At 39.6% G+C, this 25,347-nt stretch overlaps 1 protein-coding gene across 1 annotated transcript in view; it reads left to right on the forward strand.

Moving 5' to 3' along the window:
• Positions 1 to 25,347, forward strand: part of ano10a (anoctamin 10a) — a 48,076-nt gene that overhangs the window by 18,066 nt on the left and 4,663 nt on the right. Inside the window, exons 12-13 of the mRNA XM_084725818.1 lie at positions 5,389 to 5,505; positions 9,539 to 9,555. Of these exons, the coding sequence (XP_084581944.1) occupies positions 5,389 to 5,505; positions 9,539 to 9,555 (134 nt within the window). The remainder of the gene's footprint in view (positions 1 to 5,388; positions 5,506 to 9,538; positions 9,556 to 25,347) is intronic.

Below are 25,347 nucleotides of genomic sequence, written 5' to 3' on the forward strand. Positions count from 1 at the left end.
ACATGATCGGCAGCTGAGCTCTGCTTACAACTGACTCAGACAAGTGGGCAGTAGTGTTGGCAAAAGTACTGATTTATGGTGGCCTGCTAGCTCAGTCAGTAGAGCGTTTGCCCCATGTACTAAGGCCACGAGTCCTCTGCAGTGGCAGTGGGTCGGACTCCCGCCTGCGGCCCTTTGCTGTACATTTGCTGTACATCATTCCCCGACTCTCTCCCGAAAGTTTGAAATTCCAGTATTATGAAAACTGTAATGGACGTTACCTTGATACTGTTGCTCCTGGTCAGTACTTCACAGTCTCTGGCTCCAAATGACTGAGATGGCGGCGCTCGTTTCTGGGGTATTTAAGGTTCATTTTTGTACACCTGGGAGAAGTGGATGTATGACATCTACCTATTTACACTCAGTGTGACAAAGCCACATTATGGAAGTTTCACTTGACTCTGCAGATCCCCTCAGTTCGGTGGAACATTTTAGCATTTAGTTTTTGTTTTGCTCCCTGACACTTAATTGCTATGGCTCTCTCGCTACTCTTATTTCCCTCATTTTTAGTATTTAACATCAGTGTTCAATGAAAACACTCCAGCAGCAAACAACAGACGCAGTTGGCAGCTAGCTGGTGAACATATTGAAGTATTCAGCAGCCAAAGACCCTGATATTTCCATTATTTGTTGGTTGAGACAGTACCAGAGCTAAGAGGACATACTGCCCAGAAACACAACAGATTGCTGATGTTGTGGCATTTCAGTTGGATGTGTAAATAAGCCACTGTTTGCCTACTTTGCTAGCACCGGTGTGTAGGATTTAGTGCCATCTTAAAATGAACTTGCAGATTGCAACCATCTTGTCTCATCTTCCTCTTTAAAGCATCTTGAAGATGCTATGGTGACCATTTCCTTGTCCATTCTGGGCTATTATAGACACATGTTGGCCTCCATGGAAGAGTACCCACTCCCTCTGTAGATATTAACAGCTTGTTCAGAGGTACAAAAACCCAACAATTCTTGTTTTCAGGTGATTATACACTAATGAAAACACACTTAAGAACATTATATTCCATTTCTGTCATTTTCTGCCAACAGAGCCCCCTAAATCTTGAACACCGGACCTTTTAAACCTGTGCCGTGGTGAAAACGTTTTTATTCAAACTTTGTTTCTCAAATGACTAATCTTTATTTTGTTGTGTCCTCATGGCTGCCCTCTTCAGACACACCTGATCAGGTTTGTAGGTGTTTCGATTAGTTCCATAATAAAGTGAAGACTGTAGTGATAACTCCAGAGATTAACATGCCAGAGAGTCTGAATTTGAATGACATATTCTGCTTATGTCAGATCACACATGGAATGGCAGCATTAGTAGTTCCTCATCAGTTGGATTGATGGTGGATTGAAATGCTAATTTTCCAATTAACAGTGAGGGTTGTCATGGTAACAGCATTAAGTGCTGAATACTGAAGAGTGGAAATAGCAGTTGTACCTCAGTCCTCCTGATCTGTGCCAGTCTTGACAGCAGTCTAGCTGTGTGCTCTCCAAGACTTGTCTGCTCTCATGTTTTAAGATTATAGTCTTCAGGTTAGGACACCAGCTGCCTCTGGGGGGTTGTTATTCTCACTGGCAAAATGGGTAAAATAACATTTAGGATGATACTTTTGTCTGAGAAGCTTTGTCCTTTGTCTTGAGCAGAACTCAGTCATTGTGAATGCACAGGAGGAGACATGGAGGATCATACAGGTGAAGGAGAAGATCAGTCAAGTTCCTCTGCCAGCTTTGTGTATGAATTCAGCGTAGCAATAACTATGACAATACCTTTCAAACTGAATGTTTCATGACGTTCCATCACCTCCATTATAACACACAAACAGAATTTATTGTCAGACCTTGAAAAGAACAACATTTCACATTCCCCTTCCAGACATAACCAGGCGTCCTTTCAGTCTCAGCCTAACCTTGTGCTGCTGAACACTCCGAAATATAAATTAGACTTGAATAGCATTAGCAATCAGCTAAGAGCTTGAGTGTTTATTGTGCACTTTCAATCAATATGACAAGTCACTAAGATCAGGGATTTCTTTGCTTGTTCTGCTTGTTAAATAGTGAAGCTGCTGTGCTGACTGGAATGACAAAACCTCTTAGTCTGTGCTTCTTTAAGCCAAAAATGTTGCTCTTGCTCCTGTAAAAATCCTTTGTGTAAACTGCAAAGAACAGATCTTTAGTCATTAACAGCTCTTCTTGGAAGTAAATTGAGGCACCACAGTTGTTCCACAAGTTTTCCAGAAACCTCATGTAGTGATACCTGTGCACAAATAATATTTAACCTCCTGGCTGAAACAAGAGGAGAGATTCCTGAGAAAGATCACTGGACTGCTAGTGTAGGCCCATTCAGATGACTAGATGAAACGTTTTCTACATTTAGATTAACATACTTGCTGCAAGCTAGTATTAAAGGAAAATTCTGCACTTTTCATTTGGATGCTCAGTCAGTGTTGATAGTAAATGTCAATTGAAGCAATGAATTCCTCAGCGTGTGCTATATTGATCAAGAAAGCTGAGTTTGCCTGAGGCATGAGACAAGGTAGAGGAGAGGAGTGTGTATCATCTGGATTTTTCTCACTGTTTCGCACTATTAACAGAGACTCCAGTTTGCAGTGTGGCCGAGGTCATACACTTCATGCTGCGTGATCAAAGAACGTTTTTAGGCTGTGTCACATCAACACTTCTGTCCATATTCACACACTCTCTCTCTCTGTCTGCTGCGAGTCTGCATCACTTTTTTTTAGCAGTGAACAATTTGAGTGTCATTTACTTTCTCAGGGGTGAACAATGCACATGTGCACATTCATTAGTTGCATCCTGATCTGTTTAGTTCACTGTTCACCAAATACATTTGCACTTTCAGTGAATGCTGCTCTTTTAGTGCATTCATGCACAACACTGTCTGTGAAATCATTGGATGCAGGAAGAAGTTGTTCTTCCAAAAATGTGCACTTTCAATGATAGCCAGTTTTTTAGGGTCTTAATGCACAATACTGACTATGACATCACTGGTTGCAGGAAGAACAACAAATTTTGCAGTAGGAGAACTCAACTTCTCTGTCAGTATAGCACACACTGAGGAAATCATTGTTTCAATGTATCACGTTTACCATCAGCACTGACTGAACATCCACATAAAAAGCAGTGAATTTCCACTTTAACAATAGTGTTCCTGAGGACTGCAATCAAACCTGTCTTGTTGGACAAAATATTAGACCTGAACATATTACCACTAGAAGCATATCACCATTTGTCTTACCCAAATCACTTAGTTCGATAAGGCTGAAAGCCATTTCAGTGGAGCAGTCTGCCCTCTTATCTGCTCGCACTCTCACACCATTTGTTCCATCTACTGTAGAAAACACAAGTCCATTACTATGATGAGGAAAAGGGTACTGAATCAAAAGAGCTGATGGCAGCTGGCCGTCCTCCAGATGGACTGGCACAGGTGTGTGTGTGTGTGAGAGTGAGTGAGTGAGTGAGTGAGTTATTCAGACGTGTGCAGCTCAGCTGTTTCCGATCCCCACACCTCTGACAGAGGAGGGGCGCTGAGATCTGAAACGACGTGTTTCCTCAGAGAAAACATTCAAGCAGTAAAGTAATAGCTCATATGTTAACCAGTTACACTGTGGGGTACCTTTTCTTATGTGCTCTTATATATATTGTCCTGTAAATGAATAAATGTAGTGTTGCTTTCTGCAATTTTCAAATCGCAGGAGGTAAATATTTGAAAATAGTTCAGCCCTAGTTTGGATTTTAAGAAGTCATTTACAATACAGTGTTATGTATCATTGTGTATGCTACAGCTCATTGGAGTTTCAGAGTGATATGACCCTATTTGAATCATGCAAGTGCAGTGAACAGGTCTTGAGTGCACAGATTGTGTGTGTCTCTCCATCTGCTATTTTGGTTGGGCTGAGTGAGTATAGATCAGATGGTGTGGTGATTAATAAATACACCCAAGCAGTTACATATTAAAGATTGTGTAAAGGGAAGGGGAGTTTTTCTTCTATACACAGTATACATGTCAGAAAATAGCTGCTGAAAACACAGAACGATATAGTACTGAATTGTGGAATCAGCCCATCAGTTCTCTTCAGCTCACTTCAGGTCCACCAACACAACACAGAAGAAATAAATACCATCCTGTCACCGTCCTCTGGCTCTGGTGGCTCAAATATGTCAGGACATGTCCGCTAGATGGAGCATCCATGTTTCAGGTTGTTTTAAGTCATAGTGGTGTTTAACACTGAGACAATGGATTGGATATGCCCTCAGTGTTTCAGAACAGCTCATTTTTTCATGATTGAGACCTAATTTTATTCTATTTTTTTTAAATCATTCAAACTTAGCTGGGTGATTAATAACACATTTCTGTAATGTGAACAAATATGTATTACTGCTTTATACGATCTTTAAACATGCACTTCAACCTCATGGTCATTATTTCATTTGAAGATCTGTTTATTGGAGCCAACACTGACTGACTCCTGTTTAAAGGTCCAGTGTGTAAGATTTCTGAGTATTTATTTGCAGAATAAATACAGACAGGCATTGAATATAATATTCCTAAGTATATTTTCATTAGGTCTAAGAGATTTTGAAAAAAATATCTAATTGTGATTATTTGAATTAATATTGCAATTTCTATATGAGTTGCAATATTAGTGGGAATGTGAATTTTTCCATCACAATTCTCATTTTTGTTTAAAACATACCATTATGGTGTGATTTTTGCAAGGATCTGTACTAAAGACTCAGTTTTAAGTGAATTAAGTTTCTTAAGTGTTGAAATTTGATGTGTAGGCCAGAACATTTCTGCAGCATGATATTTAGTATAAAATGGTAGTTTGACACACATTTTGCTTTTAACACATATTATTCCTCCAAGCCATATTGCGATTTTGACATGATTTTGATTACTCATTTATCCCTAGTTTTCATAATATATAATCATCTAAAAATAATGATCTTTGTGTTTTATATCTACTGAAAGCACAGGCAAATATGAAAGTGAGATAACTTGTTTGCAATCTGCAAGCTCACCACCAGAAGCTGCTAAATCCTGCACAACTGGTCCTTTAACCAAACTGCTTTATTTCTTGTCCTCATTCAGCTTCCAGGACGTGTGTACAGAGACTGTCTGTCTTACCATGACACTCCCCTTCTCCTCTTCTGTCCTCCTTGATTTTATGAAGGACACATCCCATAAAAACATTATCAGGTTATGCTGATCTCTCTTTCAAAGCCTGTTTGTGTCCTTACTAAATATTTTTTTAAAGGATGCAAATAAAAGCTGAAAAGAACAGGCTAAAATATTTTATCCCTGTGATGTGTTTGTTATTTTGTCATTTCAGCACGGGCTGCTGGCCTCCAAGTTCATTCTGACCTTCCTCATCCCAGATGTTCCCAAACATATCCAGATCAAACTGGCCCGCCTGGAGTTTGAATCACTGGAAGCCCTCAAGAAAAAGGTAAGACATGAATTCATGGTCCTTCTATGGATGGAGGCAAGCTTCAACAGAAGGTCACTCAAAAGCCACTCTGAACACAGCAAAAACAGCAATGATAAAGAAAAGAAAAATATAATACAGTTAGACAATTGCAGACTCCTCATGTTAAGCGAATTGCAGTGGACCCTTTATTCATAAATATGTGGACATGGGAGAATACTCACAGGGATTATCAAGGATAATATGAATGAACAGTGAAAAAAATCAACATTATATATAAGAAAAACATAAATGATAGCAGTTATAATTAAAAAAAAAAAAAAAGTCTACTTATGAAATCCTTTAGCAATCAAGATGCTGGAAAGGACAATAGATTCTCCACAACCTTGATCTATTGCTTTAAAGAAGATGAATTGTTCAGCTAATGATAAACCACAACAAAAGAACATTGGCAAAAAAAAAGTTGTTGCAATCTTTCAGATGTTCCGATCATATGTAAGGAGTCACAGCCGCTGTTTTGTTTGCTTTCATGTTGTTAATTAGCAGAATCAGCAGATTTATTGTGTTTTTTCCTGCATTTGTATCAGTGAAAGCTGGGTGCTGTTTACTGTAAGCTGTATTGAACAGTGTCAGAAACACAGAGAAGTGTTTGATGTCTGGGGAAAAAAAGTCCAGTTTAACTGATGTAAACCTTAAAGAAATCAGAATATCTATCCTTTAAAGTCAGCAAAAAACAAAAGCGTTAAGTGTGTTCTATTAATTATAATAAATATAATAAACCTCCACACACATTGTTTCATGCAGCACACAGAAAGGGCAGAGAGTCTGTTCCCATAGAGAAACACCATTTAAATGTGTTCCTAGTCACTCAGAGCTGAAAGCAGTTCAAAAAGCTTGAGCTTGTTCACTGTTTTCATTGAATGTTGAACTAAAAGGTGCAAAAGAATTAGGACGTTTGTGGAATTGAAAAGTTTTTTGGCAAGAGTTCACAGTATGTGGATAAAACTTTGTTGCCACAGAGCCATGGTTAATGGTGAACCCTGACATAGTTTCATTAGATATGCTCAACTTTAAAAAAAATCTGTAGATGCATTTGTAAAGAAAGTATCACTTATGTAGTGATTTTATTCATCACTCTCCCAAGCTTAAGTCCATTATCAACATATTAACAACACCTGGCCTGCTCCTCTGGAGTAAACTGTGAGGAGGTTATGAATATTGTCCAGATTGAAATATTATTTTTATTCTCGGTTAACCTCTGGCAATTATTCAGTTTGCAAAAAGTAGACACACAAATTAAATACATATTATTTTTAACTGTGAAACGGCGTCTCCGCTCTTTTCTCTCAAACTAAAGTTGCTGTTTTTTTTCTAAATGTCTATAAATTGTTTATTGTGTTAGTTGGCTCACCTCAACTACAAAACACTGCAGACTTATAATTATCCTCAGTGTCCAAATATGTGTCATTCATTCTGACTTTGCAGACCTGGCTGTAAATCAAATAAGTACAATAGATAAATCACGCTTCCTTGTGCTGTGCTGACACAAGGCACCTTTTTCCCCTTCACCATTTTCAAATTTAGACTCAAGAGCCACTTGATGGCTTGTGTCTTCATCGTCTGTTGGCGAATGCTGAATTGTGGCTGATGACTTGTGATTGGTCGTGTGCCACTTGAATGTTTGTCTTTGAATGTTTGATTAACGAGGAAGCAGGACAAGAATGGACCTTTATAAGAGATAGAGATTTCCAGTGTACAGCATTATCATACAGAGCAGCTGATGTTTTTTGTTGGCTGCCTTCAATTTCTCTGGCTGTTCTAACAACCATAACCTAGATATATTTATTTGCTATGGTCAAGTCACCTTACCAGACTGAGATGTTAACCCAAGGATGCACTCTATCAGGCTACCAGACTGTTTTTCTGCAACATTTTGACTGATTCAAAAGCTCCTCAATTTCCTAGTAAGAAGTATTCCGTCTTCTCTGTGAAATTTAGTTAATCAGTGTGCTGTATGTTCCCAGCAGGGTACTAACAAGTTACAAGTAATGTACACATAAAAATTGATTTTTTTTTAAAGGAACTGAAGCATATTACTGAAGCATATTGTTGAGCCAGAGTTCTTCTTTTTACTTCTCTACATTTGACATTTGTACCTAAGGGGTGGGGAGCACCCAATGAGCGCCTCTGTAAGTGTCTGTAAGAAAAATACGCACCACCTGCCTTTTGACTACAATCTAATGATGACATGGCAAAACCCTGAACAACTGGCAGCTTCTAGCAACAATCCCTGGCCACATCTGGCCTCACTTCTTATACAAAAATCTAAAAAAAAGGCGACTGTTACATGATGAAGTGCTGCAGTGCCTCTGTTTTTAAAAACTCACACATTGAAGTAAAATGTACACATACTGTAGATGAAAATGCAGTTCACTAGCTAACATAAACTATGTTAATTTTTAATGTGTCACATTCATCTTTGATATTATTGATTTATTAATTTATTTTGTGGCTGGTAGTCTGATGGGCTTTTAAATTGGTTTGCTTCGGAAAGCAGTTAAGCAAACATAATGTCAACTTCAATGTTAGTGTTACTTTGGTAATTGCAGTTCTCCCTAAAAAAATATTTAAATGGAAAGTAACTTGTACTTTGAGTAATTTATTAACAGGTACGTTTTTAGCTTTTGCTTGAGTAGGTTTCTCAAGTGGTGATTGTCACTTTCTTTTTCAGTGTTCCAGATACTCACAGATGCTCAGTGAGCAGAGAACTTGATTCACACCATTCTTCCTGCTTGGATACCTGAGTAAAATAATGAGTTTTCACTCTTAGGGTAAAAAAAAACAACTGAAGCCATATCAACCACAGTGCTATCCTGTAGTTGCATTCAATTGCTGTAAAGTAAAATAATAATAGCAATAAAACACATTCCAGCAGAGGGGTCCTGTATTCATTGCAATTTCAAATTGGACATTAATGTGGACAGTCGGTCAAGTCTTCACCAGGCCTAGATCAGCCCTAAGTTCAAAAGCTCTTAGATAAGAACATGTATTCAAAGCAGAGCTAAAATAAATCATTGTGTTATCATATGTCCATTGTAAGTGATAAATGACCATGTGTGACCAATAAAATTAAATTTTAGTTCACTACATAAACCACTGTATAAATGGATTATGTACTGTAATGTATATTAGGCCTAATGTGTGTTGTTAAATCCTTTGAGATATAAATATTGCATGTTAATACTATTAGAATAATCTGTTTGTTATTAATTGGATTCTACCTTTCTAATAAGTGTTTATCATATGGTGATTTAGTCGAACATACATCAAGACACACACACACACACACACACACACACACACACACACACACACACACACATTTTGTGGCCTTGTTGAGGCTGTAATAACTCTCCAGCCAAACTACCTGCACATGATATAGATAAGTAGAGATCTCATGTGTATGTCCATTACAACATGCTGGTCCATAGCTTCCCATTTAGCATTCAGAATGGGCTCTTGAAGCCTGTCCCAGACCACTTTGCTGAAGACAAATGGTGTGCGTTTCGTTAATAGTATTGATATGGCTCCACAGTAAAGCATTAGCGTGCTTGGCACCGCAGCCATTTGTTTGATGTGAACCAACAGGGCCTGAGTGCTTCTCTGATGAGCTGTTTGTCTTTTGGTTCATCATTTCTCTCCTGTGGTTTTTTGTCAGCTGCTGCACTGTATACAGTCATTTAACAGGTCTGACTCTTTACAGTCACTCTCCCCATCCTCATATATAAAATCCAGTCCCTCTAATACAGATTACACACAGACATCAGATGATTTGTGGAGACTTTTCCACTTTTCCACTGAAGGTTGTGTTGACATTGTTTCAGGTAATGAGAGGTGTTTCCTTTGGTTGGATGAAACTGCAGCTTGCATACAGTTTATATCCAGTCCTGCACAGGCTGCAGTCATGATGAAATGCTTTGCCATGGGCTGCTGTATTCTCTTTGTTTTCTCTTTGGTTTGATCTGTGTTGTTCTGTGGTCTCTTGCTTCTGCAGAGACAGCTCCATGGAGGGTGAGTAGCTCTGTGGGTTTGGATGATACTGCTTTGTGGTTTGGCGTTGTGTGTCACTGTTGATATTGATATTATCACTTTGTATTGTTGACTCCTCATCTAATATCCTCACTTCAATTGTTTGTTTGTGAATCTGTGATCTAACATGGGTTCTGTTTGAAAGTTGGGGTATTTCACAAGATCGCTTCTTCCACAGCTGTAACAAAAACTAAAACCAGTTATTGGTGATTTAACAGTCAGCATGGCATAAATGCTTATCTCATCACACTTGCCCTACTATATAACTTAATCAAGATTAAATCTACACCCTGCTGCTTAAATATTTCCTTGTTTTTCTACCTTGTCAATTCCTGTTTGCATTGACCCCAGGCAGAGAGACAGAAAAGCATTCAGACCGAGTTAGAACTAAATGAAGGTAATTCGACTGCTGCTTAAAGCAAAGCATTGCAATATATTGACTGGAGGAGATGGACACAGAGTTCAAATGGTTGGAGAACAATCAGGTTGACTGAAGAAAGAACAGAAGAAACTGAAAAAACACAATTGTTGCAGAAACATTTGGCAGTTTTGTGTTTTGTTCTGTTTTGATTATGTAATTTCATTTTTTGTGATGTTCAACTAGTTTAGCCTTCAAAATCATTGGTGTACACATAATGCAGGATACATTATGACATAAGTGCATATTGCATATAAGAAATTTAAAACATTAACACAGGAAAAGTGATGAATTCAACATTTATTAGGCTTTGTATGAATGTATTCCTTCTTATGGGTGGTCCAGAGTCATGTACAGATAGTCTGCCTTAATCCACAAAGAAAAAAATCACTTATTTAAGAATAAGAAGAACTTACTTTGAATGAATTTAGAGCCTGATACAATAGTGAAATGCACTAAACTAAAATATATAACCTACCAATTTACTCATGATTTTTATTAAGAAGAATAAAGAATTAGGCTGGCAGTACTCTATATTGTTGGTAGAGTCAACAAATCCCATGAAAAGTTTAAATTAGTTGACCCTGCTAGAAAGTATTGTGTGTTTCAAAGCCTGATATATCTTCATCCTCTGTGCTGCAGAGCTCCACTCTTGCCCAGAAACCTTTAAAAACACATCAATGAGCCATACTGTTGCACTGGGTGACATGATCCTTCATTACTATAAACACACACACTGTAGTTTATTTTGATCCAATCCCACACACACCATCCTGCCGCCCCAAATACTCACTGAAGCACCAAATGAGGATTAATCTGCCGCTGAAAATAGTCCCCTACAACAAATGCACTTTCTCCTGGCGTAGTAGTCAGAGCATTTGCTTCAAAATTACAGGGTCCAGCACTTTTAGGAAATGACTGAGCTGTTTTGAAAAGTGAAACTCTATACTTATAAGCTCTGTTTAAAAATTTATGTCTTTAGTCGGAATAAATGGGTTTGGGGCTCAGAGCCACATTGAGAGATGGACTAACACAATATCACTGCTTTTCGCTTTTTTTCACTGGATCTGTTGACTGTAAGGGTGAATTCACACCAAGCTCATTTGGACTAGTGGTTTCAAGAGCAGTTCATCCCAAAGTCCAGTTTGTTTGAACACATGTGAACACAGCAGTCATACTTGGATGTGGGGCGAAACAAACAGTTTAGTTTACCTGATGCATCATCTGAAGAATATTTGTCATGCACGTGTGAGCTGGTTTTCTATTGAGAGCCTAGATGCTCTCTGGAACTGGATATTTTGTTTGTTTAATAGATATATAGTGTATATACAGCAGACAATTGCACAAGTCCCTCCAATCCGAGTCCCAAGCAAGTATCAAGTAATTCGGTCCAAGTCTCAAGCAAGTCCCAAGTTTTTTTGTCATGGGCAAGTCAAGTCAAGTCAAGTCAAGTCACAAGGTTATGTCGAGTCAAGTCGAGTCAAGTCGCAGATTATGTCAAGTCTCTCACTATTGTTCCTCATCCAAAAAAGAGCATGCAGTCTAGTCTGCATGGATTAAAGCATAAAGCTGTTAATTTGATCTATTCTTACATTACATGTTTGATCATTTAGACCAAGGTAGATGGGGAAAGGCTACATTCCAATAAAGATGTGACATGTTTCAAACAAACTTGTAGTTTTTGTATCCAAAGTTGACCACTTTTGGGACACTCGCCGTTGCCATGATTCCCGCTGAAGGGGGAAGACTAACAGTAGTCAGGTCTGTTGTCCTGGGCTCAGGTTGGAGGGTGCAGGGGGTGCCAGGACCATAGATAAAGAAACAATAAACATTAAATTGTGGAGTAATTATTTAAAATATTTCAAAACAGGCCTATTTGTGGACAAACTCTAATATTTGAGTTATCATAATAGCTTCCCCCCCCCCCTAGTTGTCCTTAATATAGTGAAGAACCCCCCCCCCACACACACACACACCCTCCCCCAAAACACACACAAATGGTTTGGCCATCAAACTTTGACGTTGTCTTTTTTTTGTTCAGTATGCTCTTTGTGCGGTCGGTAGAAGTGCGATGCACAGAGAAGACAATAAAAGAGAAGAAGAAAATAGAGGCTTTAGAGATTTATTAAATATTTTTTAAAAGGTGATGACCATAAAGCTGAGACCTTTACAGTCTATGGCTGAGACAAGCAAAGTCAACGTAGTGCAGGGTAAAAAAAACTAACAAAACAAAAACAAACAGCGAAGCTATATGTTTACCAGCCTTGTAACGTAATACTGTCCAGCTCTAATGTTAACATCCATAGGTATAAAAGCCACGACACGTCATGTTTTTGACAGGAACAGCTGACTGACTGTCAGAGAGGAGGCAGAGAGAGGAGGAGAGCAGCAGTCAGGTGAAAAAGTGATGCAAGAGGGGCTCGTTTGTCATTTCCCCGTTGCGGAGCGGGGGTTGGGGGCGGCAGTCATCTTGTCTCAAGTCGAGGGGAGTCATCTTGTCTCAAGTCGAGTCGAATCTCGAGTCTCTGACCCTCCAAGTCCGAGTCGAGTTTCAAGTCGTCAAATTTGCGACTCGAGTCGACTTGAGTCCGAGTCCCTATGACTCCAGTCCAATTGTCTGATATACAGTATCTCACAAAAGTGAGTACACCCCTCACATTTCTGCAGATATTTAATTTAGAGATGCACCGATCGACCGGCCAGAGACCGGCTCTGACCAGTGACAGGCCGGTCAGTGTCACATATCCGATTCTGTGCCCCTCATTGTCATACACATGTTCTGCACGATGGTCACGTCATGCGTGCAGCAGACAAACTGACCTTGATATCAACACAGCGCTGATGACAGCTACACACACTCTGACACATGCTTGCTTGAAGCTGGTGTCAGTGACGTATTCCAAGAACAGGATAAAGAGAAGACAGACAGTCTACAACGAGACAGAGCAGCTGACAATGTGGCAAAACAGCTGTAAACTTTGTAGCTCTTCAGGCTAATGTTAGCCAGCAGCAGACTGCTGTTCACAGAGGGACAGTTAAAATCTCACCTCCTGTTTTGGCTGAAGAATAAACAACCTGTGTTGATGTGTCTCCTCAAACATTTTCTCATCCAGATTCGTTTAACTTATGCGTCTGTTTTTCTGTTTTACTGCAGCAAACTGTTGCACCGTGTCAGTCTCCGGTTTGTTTACAACTGCTTCCACAGGAGATCACGTGAAATCACGTCCCGTGAAATCTCGCGGGATTTTGTGAGTCATCACATTCAGCTGATTCATAATCTTAATGTAAAACTATAATAAGCCCTGGCTGTAACCTGGAGGACTTTGGAGAAAATGTAAATAGTATTTAATTAATATTTAATAGTCAGTGTCTTATTATGAACATCTAATTTAATTTTTACAAGAAAAGTTAAAAAAAATGTTTGTGAATGCTGTCAATTACAGTTCTTAGAAAGACTGAAAATCAGAATTGGCTAAAATTGGAATCGGCAGGTCAGACTCTTATAAAAACTGGAAATTGGAATCGGCTAAGAAAATTGCAATCGGTGCATCTGTAATTTAATTATATGTTTTCATGGGACAACACTGAAGAAATGACACTTTGATACAATGTAAAGTAGTCAGTGTACAGTTTGTATAACAGTGTAAATTTACTGTCCCCTCAAAATAACTCAACACACAGCCATTAATGTTTAAACCGTTGGCAACAAAAGTGAGTACACTCCTAGGTGAAAATATCCAAATTGGGCCCAGTTAGGCATTTTCTCTCCCTGGTGTCATGTGACTCGTTAGTGTTTCAGGTGTGAATGGGGAGCAGGTGTGTTAAATTTGGTGTTATCGCTCTCACAGTCTCTCATAGTGGTCACTGGAAGTTCAACATGGCACCTCATGGCGAAGAACTCTCTGAGGATCTGAAAAAAAGAATTGTTGCTCTACATAAAGATGGCCTAGGCCAGGGGTATTCAACTAAAATTTAAAGAGGTCCAGTTAGAGAAAATTTTCTAAAGCAAAGGTCCAGAACATCATAATGTCTAACTTGTGTTATAAGAGTGATATATACTGAAGTAGTGTCGTAGTTGTATCAACATCTAAATCAGGGGTGTCAAACTCATTTTGGTTCAGGGGCCACATACAGCCCAATATGATCTCAAGTGGGCCGGACCAGTAAAATTAAAGCATAATCTGTCGATTATTCTGGCGATTAATCAAGTTATCAGATAAGAAATATTGCATGTTCTGCATTTTTTTCTATTACATTACTTTTGCTTTATTTAAGAACAATGGTAATATATAAAAGAGAAGATAAGACAGGTCTATTAAATGAACAACTATAAATGACTAAAGTAAAAATACTCAGTAAAGTAACTTTACTTTTAATGTAGATTTACTGTTACTGTTTTTACTTTAGTTTTTACTTTTTTTCCAAGTACAAAGGTAAAAGTAAAGGTAGTAATGTCTGCAGAAACCACAAACAGAAGATGGAACTAACTCTTTTAACTAAAACAGTCACCAGAATGTTTTGTTCACATGTTAAAATCACAACATTTTTCTTCTGGAGCAGGACGCTCCCAGACCCTCAGAGGACAGGGGACTGGTTTACCAACATGCCACCTTTTTCTCCTCTTATGAGTTTGCAGGTCTGTATTTAGTCATCAAAAAATAACAATAAGAATACCATTAAAGTACAACAGCAATAAAAATGTTGATTTTTCAAAAAAGGAAACAATAACTTGCAAAATTTTTAAATTGTAATTAAGTAAAACACTAATACCACAATGTAAAAATACCTAAGTAAAGAATGTGAGTATTTTTTCCATCACAGCAGGTCAGTGATCAGTGTTTCAGTGACTCTCTGTGGTTCAGTGAATAGTGTTTTATTTATGGCGGCCCGGCACATTAAAAACATCGGCACCATGACATGATTTTCTATTTTTTGAGCTGCGCACCTTTGTCAGTCGTGTCTTGAAGGTAACTCTTTATTTGCACAACTCTTGCGAGATTTGTGTTCGTTATTTCTACTAAAATAATCAAACTTGCGTGATCTTTCGCGGGTCTAGGGTTCCCTTCTAGACACGACCCTCTGTCTAATGACAGCAGACTGTCTGTAAACAACACGATGTTACACTCTGCAGTGTTTCACGCAAAAACCTCATTTGTGTGGACACCCAGGTTTGGTTTGTCACCAATTTTGTCATTTTTATTTTCTAATCAGTCCGAGAGGACGACGGTATCAGTGATTGATTAGTGACCAGTCTGCCCTCCTCTCCTCCCTCACCTGTTCACTCTGCTGTGAGAAGATCTGAAAGTTTGTCACAGAGAAACAGAGACTCTCCTGTTTTACGTATAGGCCTCCTTATACAGTTGTTTAATTTTATAAGTGCATCTGGTTGGTGTTGATGTCATTAACCATCACGTTAGTTTCGACTGTTGTAATAAACTCCGTCATTAACAACAGTCTCCCCCCACATGCAGCTTCTCTGCAGTTGGTCTGTGCGTTTCCTGATCAGCTAAACCAGCGCTGGAAAGACGCCAGTTAAGATAGAAGTGTCCCATCAAAATTTTAAATCTCTTAATAATTTATTGGTTATAGGTCCGGGTCCATATAGGACGGCGTGTGGGTCCGGACTCGGACCATGGTCCGCCTGTTAGGGACCCCTGGCCTAGGCTATAAGAAGATTGCCAACACCCTGAAACTTAGCTGCAGCACGGTGGCCAGACCATACAGCGGTTTAACAGGACAGGTTCCACTCAGTACAGGCCTTGCCATGGTCGACCAAAGAAGTTGAATGCACATGCTCAGTGTCATATCCAGAGGTTGTTTTTGGAAAATTAGACATATGAGTGCTGCCAGCATTGCTGCAGAGGATTGAAGGGGTGAGGGGTCAGCCTGTCAGTGCTCAGACCATACACCACACACTGCATCATATTGGTCTGCATGGCTGTCGTCCCAGAAGGAAGCCTCTTCTAAAGATGATGCACATGAAAGCCCGCAAACAGTTTGCTAAAGACAAGCAGACTAAGGACATGGATTACTGGAACCCTGTCCTGTGGTCTGATGAGATCAAGATAAAGTTATTTGGTTCAGATGGTGTCAAGCGTGTGTGGCGGCAACCAGGTGAGGAGCACAAAGACAAGTGTGTCTTGCCTACAGTCAAGCATGGTGTTGGGAGTGTCAGGTCTGGGGCTGCATGAGTGCTGCCGACATTGGGGAGCTACAGTTCATTGAGAGAACCATGAATGCCAACATGTACCGTGACATACTGAAGTGGAGCATGATCCCCTCCCTTCGGAAACTGGCCCACAGGGCAGTATTCCAACATGATAACAACCCCAAACACACCTCCAAGACAACCACTGCCTTGCTAAAGAAGCTGAGGGTAAAGTTGATGGACTGGCCAAGCATGTCTCCAGACCTAAACCCTATTGAGCATCTGTGGGGCATCTTCAAATGGAAGGTGGAGGAGCGCAAGGTCTCTAATATCCACCACCTCCGTGATGTAATCATGGAGGAGTGGAAGAGGATTCCAGTAACAAGCTGTGAAGCTCTGATGAACTGGGTTAAGGCAGTGCTGGTAAATAATGGTGGCCACAAAATATTGACACTTTGGGCCCAATTTGGACATTTTCACCTAGGGGTGTACTCACTTTTGTTGCCAGCAGTTTAGACATTAATGGCTGTGTGTTGAGTTATTTTGAGGGGACAGTAAATTTACACAACATTTATACAAGCTGTACACTGATCACACATGAAAAGATATAATTAAATATTTTCAGAAATGTGAGGGGTGTACTCACTTTTGTGAGATACTGTGTATGTATATATATATATATATATGTATATACACATATACATATATATATGTATATATATATATATATACATATACATATACATATGTATGTATATATGTATGTATGTGTGTGTGTGTGTGTGTGTGTGTGTGTGTGTATATGTGTGTATATAAATATATGTGTGTATATATATATATATATACATGTATATATATATATATATATATATATATATATATATATATATATATATATATATATATATATATATATATATAAATGTATATGTATGTATGACAGAGCCACAGCACGACTAGTGCCGTGCAGCAACAGATAACTGGCATCATGCATGAATGAAATATTGACACATATTTCATTTTTAAATATTTTAAATGACTAGTATTTCTGGTGCCGACTAGCGTGGGTGGGGACGTTTAATTGTATAGTCGTCCATGTGATGGTAACCATACTTTGAGGGGGTCATGCTTTTACCTGTCTGGACATGAAAAAATACAATCCTTATGACAGTAAAATGGGCTATTTAAAGACAATCAACTGCAGTAATTCTGTTCTCAATAGAAGGAAATGTGGGTAAGAACACTGTACCGTCAAATACCGTGAAACCGATATGATTTTTAAAAAAAACGTGATATGAAAATTTTGTCGTACCGCCCAGCCCTAATATATATAATAAACACTGGTATTGTGATGGCCCTCTGGTTCTGACACAGCCTGTGGTTGTGTATGTTTTGCACTGGGCTGTTCTATGTGTTTGTCTCCTTCAGGTCCTGGTGAGCAGAATTTGTATTCATCTCGGATGGCCACCCAGTTTATTACGACCTGGCTCTTGGGTGTAAACTAAAGATAAGTACAACTAAACCAAACCAATACACACTCTGCCCACAAGGACCTGAGCCGTCACAGGTATACCACATCAACACCATGAAAATTGTTAGCAATACAACCTGCTGGTGCTCCATGAAGGAGAAAAAGAAAGGGAAGAAAGTGTTTTGAAGCGAATCTTCCAGGTAATATTTCTGACCAATCAGAGAACAGCTTGCTTGAACATGGCGTTTGTTTACAACTTTTAGACCACTCTCGAATGTTACAGTGTAAACACAAATGAGCAAAGAGGCAAATGCAAACATTACATCAATTTAGTCCTTGAATTAGAACTAAAGAAAGGAAATACAGCTCTGAAAACACCCTAAGAAAGCTACAGATCAAGACCAGTGTGCAAATCAATGGTCCACAGTCCAGAGGCACGCAGGTTAGGTTAATTAAGACTCTAAATTACCTGTAGGTGTGAATGTGTAAGCCCTGTGAATGACCAGAGTGTACTCTCGCCCAGCGTCACCTGGGATTGCCTCCAGGCCCTTGTGACCTCTGAAGGATAAGCAGGTACAGCTAAATGGATGGAGTCAGCAGGTCTGTTTTACATGCAGAAGGTACAACATAACCTGAAACTACAAGAGTGTTGTAGGATTTAATGATGCTGTGAGTTCTCATCATCTTTTAATTACATTTGAAAATTAGACTGGAGTGTTTGATTAAAATGCTACAAGCTGGTCTTTCCCCCATGTTGTTCTATAGAATATTAATGTTGCTGGATAAAATGTGCACCAACATGCAACATGCAGACACAGGCAGTCCCGGTAAGGTATGTTGGATAAAGTGGAGAGGAAAACTTGTGCAGAGATCTCAGATTCCCACAGGGGACACTTGATCAGACAGACGAGTGACTTTCTTGGCTGCACTTCACCAGCTACAAGTCATCTTCCTCTGCACTGCCATCTGAGCAGATCAGTCACAGCAGAACAGCACAAGATCATTTCATACCTTAACCCTGACTTCATTAGACAGAGAAACTGTGGATACAGCTGAGAGCTTTCCATTTGATGTCATCCCAGTGGATACAAATGAAAGGACACTTTCTGCACCTGCCCACACGTCCAACATAAAGTGTACAGACACAGATATCAGTACTATAGGAGTGAGAGATGTTCATTTTCTGAGAACAAAGTTGTTAAAGTAATCTCTGGTGATCTTTGTGAGCAGGGGAGATGTATGTGAAGTGACAGTGAAGTTGGTGTGATTTCTGTCTTAGCTGTGGATAGGTCACAAAAACTGAGGGTCAGAGGCTTAAATATTTTAGCAGCTGTGAGTGAAAATTCAAAGACCTTATTGGCTACTTTCATTTATTATCCTTTCAGAAATTCACTTTTCTGTCTGAGGCAACTGTCAGACAAATACAATCACCACAGAAAAGACATTACAGCTAAAGACAAACATTAAACAAAGTGCTCCTCAACAACATCACCGACAATCAAGAATTAAGTACAACAAAATGCAAGTAACACACACCTCCTATCGCCACTCCACACTGTCAAAGCTTCCACATGAAGTGTAATCTAAATGAAGTGTGACAGTCAATGTCAGTTTTTTGTGTGGGTTGATAGGACATTGAAGTAAGTGGTTGTGGGACAGACATTGTGAGAACTGGCACTGATATTGTTATTGAACATAAGACACAAATGTGGATGCTGATGGTAGGGCTGTGACGATAATTGCATTGCTTCAATAACGTCATCACTGCAAATTTTATTTTGAAGGGTCGGTCTCAATATTGAGACCAGAACATTGATCTATTAATATACCTTTGGGTCAGTGCTGTCACACATAAGTCAAGAACACCAGCCTCTGATTGGTTGACAGTTAACAACATGCTAACAACAACAACTGTTTTCAAAGTGTAAATATGGATAAACAATCACAGAAGACAGTCAGTGTTAGATTTACTGTACCATACTTCTGTTCAAGGCTGGATTAGAAAGCTTCTGAAAGGGATACAATTGCACCAGAGCTGATGCTGTAAAGGTGGAAGGCTTAAAGTTAGTCTCAGTTTAAAGTTAGCCTTTACTGATCAGTTTACTTCCAGGCTAAACTTGTCATATTTCCAGCCATTTGGAAACAACACAAGAGACTTTTTTTGTCTTGAGAAGCTGCAGTGTTTATCAACTGACTCACTTTAACATGTACTGTACATTTACTGCCAAAGTGACAACTTACTTGCTGCAAGTTTCTATTCCACTATTAGCAGCACGTCAGTCTGCTCTGTGCTCTACCTCACTTACACACCGCACAAACTTGTGTACTGCACTGTTCTGTAAAGGAGCTACTCTACACTTATGACAATATGCTTGAATGAAGTTAAATAAAACAAAATTATTAAGGCAGTCAGTCAACCGACATTCCGCAGGAATATGTCGAATATGTCATCATGGTAAGAAAAAATCCATCCCATCCCAGCCTGAGCATTATGCTCTGTCCCCAATATCTTTGCCAGACAGACACCCCCCAGTCCCTCCTGGTGGCTGACTGACTAGGTTATAAACCTCGCCCCCTCCACACTAGCAGATATGACATGGACTAGCTAAAACATCAACGTGCCTGCCCAATATATACAGTGGTGGAAAAAAGTTTTCGGACACCCCATGCATTTGTGAAATATTGCATTAAGAATCTCTCTTAGTTCTTCAAGTGCAATTTCTTTTAGTACAGTCACAGCCAAAATACTAAACAAATTCTAAAACAGCCATTAAAAACTTAAAATTGATTGGTTCCATAAAAATGCATAAGAAATTTTGAGTATTGGATCATTTTGGTACCAGTGATCCACTAATGAAGGTCGTGCTTTTTATTAAAAGACACAATTTTTGTTGCCATGCTTCGTGTCTATATAAAGCCAGCACATTTGAAAGTTCTTCAGAGACAAAAATGGCTAAAACAAGGAACCTAATGCAGGAAACATGCCTGAAGATACAGATTCTCAGCCAGGAAGGGTACGGCTGCCGCCAAATAGCCAGGAAGTGCAGATGCAGTCCTTCAGCTTGGAAGACAAACCAAGATCTTGGCGTCCAAGGGTTTCTTCAGCAAGAAATGACCGCATCCTGATCCGCATGTGCAGGGAAAACCGCCGAATGACATCACAGGAGCTTCAGCAGCAGTGGTCAAACCAAACTGGTGTCCAGTGTTCCACCCGTACGTTGCTGACTTTTAGATCATGGCTTAAGGTCCTACAAGGCTGTTAAGAAGTCCCTGATCAATGAGAGCCCGGCATCATTGGGCCCAAGCACACAAGAACTGGACAGCCAGGAATTGGAAGAAGATTCTGTGGTCAGATGAGTCCAGTTTCCAGCTTTATCTTCCTCCTGCTAATGTGAGGGTACGCAGAAGGCCAGGTGAAGCATTATCTCCAGCATGTACAGTACCTACTGTCAAGCATGATGGAGGTAGTATCATGGTTTGGGGATGCATGAGTGCTGCTGGTGTTGGTCATCTCACTGTCTGTGATGACACATTAAACTCTGCCAAGTATTGTGCCATTCTCGAAACCCACATGCTTCCTTCTGCACGTGCACTGTTCCGTCAAGGTCAAAACTGAATATTTCAACAAGATAATGCCCCTTGCCACACATCTGGGGCCAGTAGAACTTGGCTGCAGGAGCACAGTATCCAGGTCTTAGAGTGGCCAGCTCAATCCCCGGACATGAGCCCCATTGAAAATCTGTGGTGGATTATCAAAAGGTCTGTTTCAAAGCATAAACCAAAGAATATAGAAGAATTAAAAGCAGCAATTCAAGAAGAATGGGACAAGATTACCCCTCAACAGTGTGAAAGGCTTGTGGGGAACATACCAGCCAGGATTAGAGCTCTACTGCGTGCTAATGGCAGGACTACTAAATATTAATTTGATGATGTGATGGTTGATTTGTGATGGATGATTTTTTTCTTCAGTTTTGAACACATTCTCTGTTACTTGTTGACTTTGATACTGACAATGTTGAGAACTGACATATTGAAACTGTCAGGAATTTAGTTTTGTTAGTTTTTCTTGTAAACAATAAACAAAAAAAAATATAATTTGTATTTGTGTGACTCTGTCTAATGCAGCCACACCTTTTGAAACACAAAAAAGATTTTTCAACAGATATTTCATGATAATATTTGAGATTGTGTAATTTTAAGGGTGTCCGGAAACTTTTTTCCACGACTGTATATATTTTTTTTGTTACAAAAATGGTTTCTGTTATTTTAGGTATCTCTTGTCAAGCTGATGTATGTTTAAGTGTTCATTTTCTGATTGGTTTTAATTTTCATTATTTGATGCTGTAAAGGGGATTTCACGACATGAGTGACAGCTGAACCCTGGTTGTGATTGACTCGGCTGGCTGGATGAGCAGAAACTTGAAACACGGCGCTACAGCCCTGATCACTATTGAGCAGCAAATGACACCAAATGACCTCGCCAGCCCAAGATGTCAGTGCTTGTATTCAGTTTGAGATATTTGTCTTCATTTTTGCATAGTGAGAGGAAGTGAAGATGCAAGATCCATCTTTATACAGTCAGTGGTTTCTAACCACTGACTCCAGCTCACTTTCAATGTCCTCCTCTGGCCAAATGTTAATGAGGGCCTGGACATGTGTTCTCTACTCATGTTCTTTTTTAAATTATCAGTCATTAGTCAGGCCAGAAGTTGTAGTGCAATGGTGGTATTGTGTTTGTTAACTGTTACAGTGCTGGCAACCCCTGAAAGAACCTGCAACTTGCGTTTGATATGGCCCACTGAACATGAACCTGTCCTCAGAGCAGGCTCTGACAGTGGCTCCTTGTTACATTACCCTTCATTAAGTTCCTGTGGTGGAAATGGGCTATTAGGCCCTGTATCCATTTATTTATTTATTTATTTCTGGCTGAAAAGTGCTGGCAGGGTGAAGGGGAGCACTGGGGTGGGGCTTATACACAATGAGAGAAAAAAACTCCCACTGCACCTGGGTTTGACATTATGATTGACATGAGCCACAAAGCTAATTTAATGCTATGTTAAGAGAGGGTTAACTACACAGCTAACAACAAGCTTGCAACATGTAGGGTGAAAAGTCTATCTGACATAGACAGATTAAATTTCTCCTCCATGGGTGATGAGTCATCATCTAATATATGATTGGTTATCTGAAAAAAGCAACAGTGACGACACCAGCACCTTTCCGAAAGATTTAGAGATTTACAACCCTACAACCTAGTCTTAACCCTCAAACGCTCTTTTAACATACAGGGTCCAGCATTTTGGCCCAACACAGCTAGTCGGACCTTGGGCTCCTGCTTTGTGGACCCCACTAATATGATTAAACAAACTCCCGGCATCTACTGTCACACTGGGTTTATTTAACCCTTTGTGTGGGGGCTACTCACTGGGGTTACTGTACTCTGTGTCAGCGTTTAAGGAAACAAGCTGGATAATTAAAGTGATCGTGTGTCAGGGGTGTGTGTGTGTGTGTGAATGTTAGAACTTCTCACCGACTACTTGTCAAATCTGTCACACGTGTCATATGTGAATGTAATTAATACTCAGTCCATGCTGTAGTCATGGAGATGTATGAGCTGGATTCCTCCCTGTGAAACTGAGTTGTGTGTGCGTGTGTGTGTATGTGTGAAAGACCTATTATACTGCTAAACTTGACTTCTTCAGGTCTGTGCTGTAGGTATGAAGTGTGTAGCCTGATGGGTGAGAGTGTGGACCTGCTCAGCTCAGTCTGCCTCTCTGTCTGACTGCCAACTCTGTAAGACTCCATCTGTCAGATGGAGGCTTCTGAGCTTTACATGTCACATTGGTGGACTGTTCCTTTAACACTGCTGACCTTCAAACAATATATACTTAATAACAAACTAACTAACTAAATAACTAACCATTACTTCCAATATAGATTAATCTCCTGACCATTATCTTGATCTGTCCATTATTTGTTTGGGCTATTAAATGTCAAAAAATAGTGGACAATCCACATTACAATTTCTAAAAGACCAGTTGGTGTCAAAATTGATTTATAAAATTTTACTGTCCCAATGTAGCAATCCAGAACCAGTCTTATAAAAATTTTAAGGGCTTGTGTCCATATAGTATTTTTTCTTAGTGTAAAAACAATTTGTCAATTGTTCCCAATAAAGACAGAGTATTTGGCAGCATGCAGCTGTTTACAGAAAAAGTGTTCTGCCCAGCATTTTTATTTACAGCGCACCAATTTTCGCTCTGAGCTAACCTGATACACCAGAAGGTTTGTTACAATGAACCATCTGTGAAGTCGTCCTTAGAAACTGCTTGGAAAAGGGGAGGCACTTTGAAAAATCACTTGGCAGATGATTGGATGACCCATCTTTCAATCACGCCTAACACTGGCTAACTTCAACCAATCAGATCAAATTCTTGCTGAAACGAAAAACATCTTTCCTGTTGAGAAAAGCCTTCAGTGTCATTCTTTGCTCTTCTTTCAAAGAAGAAATACTCTCCAGTTCTGATATAATTGATGCTATCACAGCATCTACTCCTAACCATCATTGTTTGTTTGAGATGAGTCACTTCCATGGATGCTTCTCGCCGTCATCACACCTAAGACCATCCCCATAGCTGCCAGTAGTCCCTCCTAGGACGCTGGTTGGCTGCACCACAATCTAGTTAAGCACTTCTAGTTGGGATTAGAAACAGGGAAAGGGTTTATGGGTAGGGGGGAGAAGCTAGGGGAATATAGGAATATAGCAACACAAGTCTGTCTGTGTGCGTGTGTGTGATGGATGACACAAGGCTGTGCAAACCTCTGCTTCCTCTCGTCTCTGATCAGTCCTGACATATCAGGACAATTAGCAGGACATGTTGAGCAGAGAGTGGCTTTGGCTTCAGAGATGAGCCTCTGAGGACAGCAGGGTGAACGGGGGTTAGTGTGTTATGTAAGGCTTCATCCATAGCAAGCTGTAAGATTATGAAACATACTGCACAAAGTGAAGGTTGGTTAGGGTGTTATTTCTTTATTTATAACAGCATGCATTGGAAATTGTCAACATGGCCTTTACCTGATAAATATTTCCACTATCGATTAATTGTTTTGGTTTTGTTCATCAACAGTCCAAAACACAAGATATACACTGATGTACAAAAAGAGAAAAGGAGCAAATCAACTAATTGTTTCCGCACTACTTGCCAGTAATCAAGACATCAATAAAGCTTATTGACTTTATCAGACAATCCACTTAGCCCAGAAATATAAACTTCATTTTGGCACAGTGGTTAGCCTTGGACATTATGCAAAATGGCAGAAGTTACAACTCAGTAAAGGGTGAAACAAGTAAACTTTTGGAATTATTTCAGAACTCTCTTAAGCTACTTCAGAGCCATTTTAGCCTGGGAACTAGATGAATCTGAGAGCTCATGTTTCATGTCTGGCCATCCTCCTGTTTAAACAGATCTCCACGCATCCTGGATCTCTTGATCAATCACAACAGGTTATTTGAAATGGGGCCGGCTTGATACAATGACTGACTGAGGAGCGTCAAAGGTCCATATTTTGAGTGCAAACAAAACACAACTGACCACAAAAGGCTCACGAAACTTGGATAAAATAGTAAGACTCTGCCATTCTGTTAAGATTCTGTCACTACATTGCCTATTTCTCACCTCAGATGTTTTTAGAAATACATTTTAGTTTACTGCTGAGCTGTGATATGACAAAATTTGC

This window comes from Lutjanus erythropterus, chromosome 9 (assembly GCF_056507025.1).
Source record: "Lutjanus erythropterus isolate fLutEry1 chromosome 9, fLutEry1.hap2, whole genome shotgun sequence".
Lineage (NCBI taxonomy): Eukaryota > Metazoa > Chordata > Actinopteri > Lutjaniformes > Lutjanidae > Lutjanus > Lutjanus erythropterus.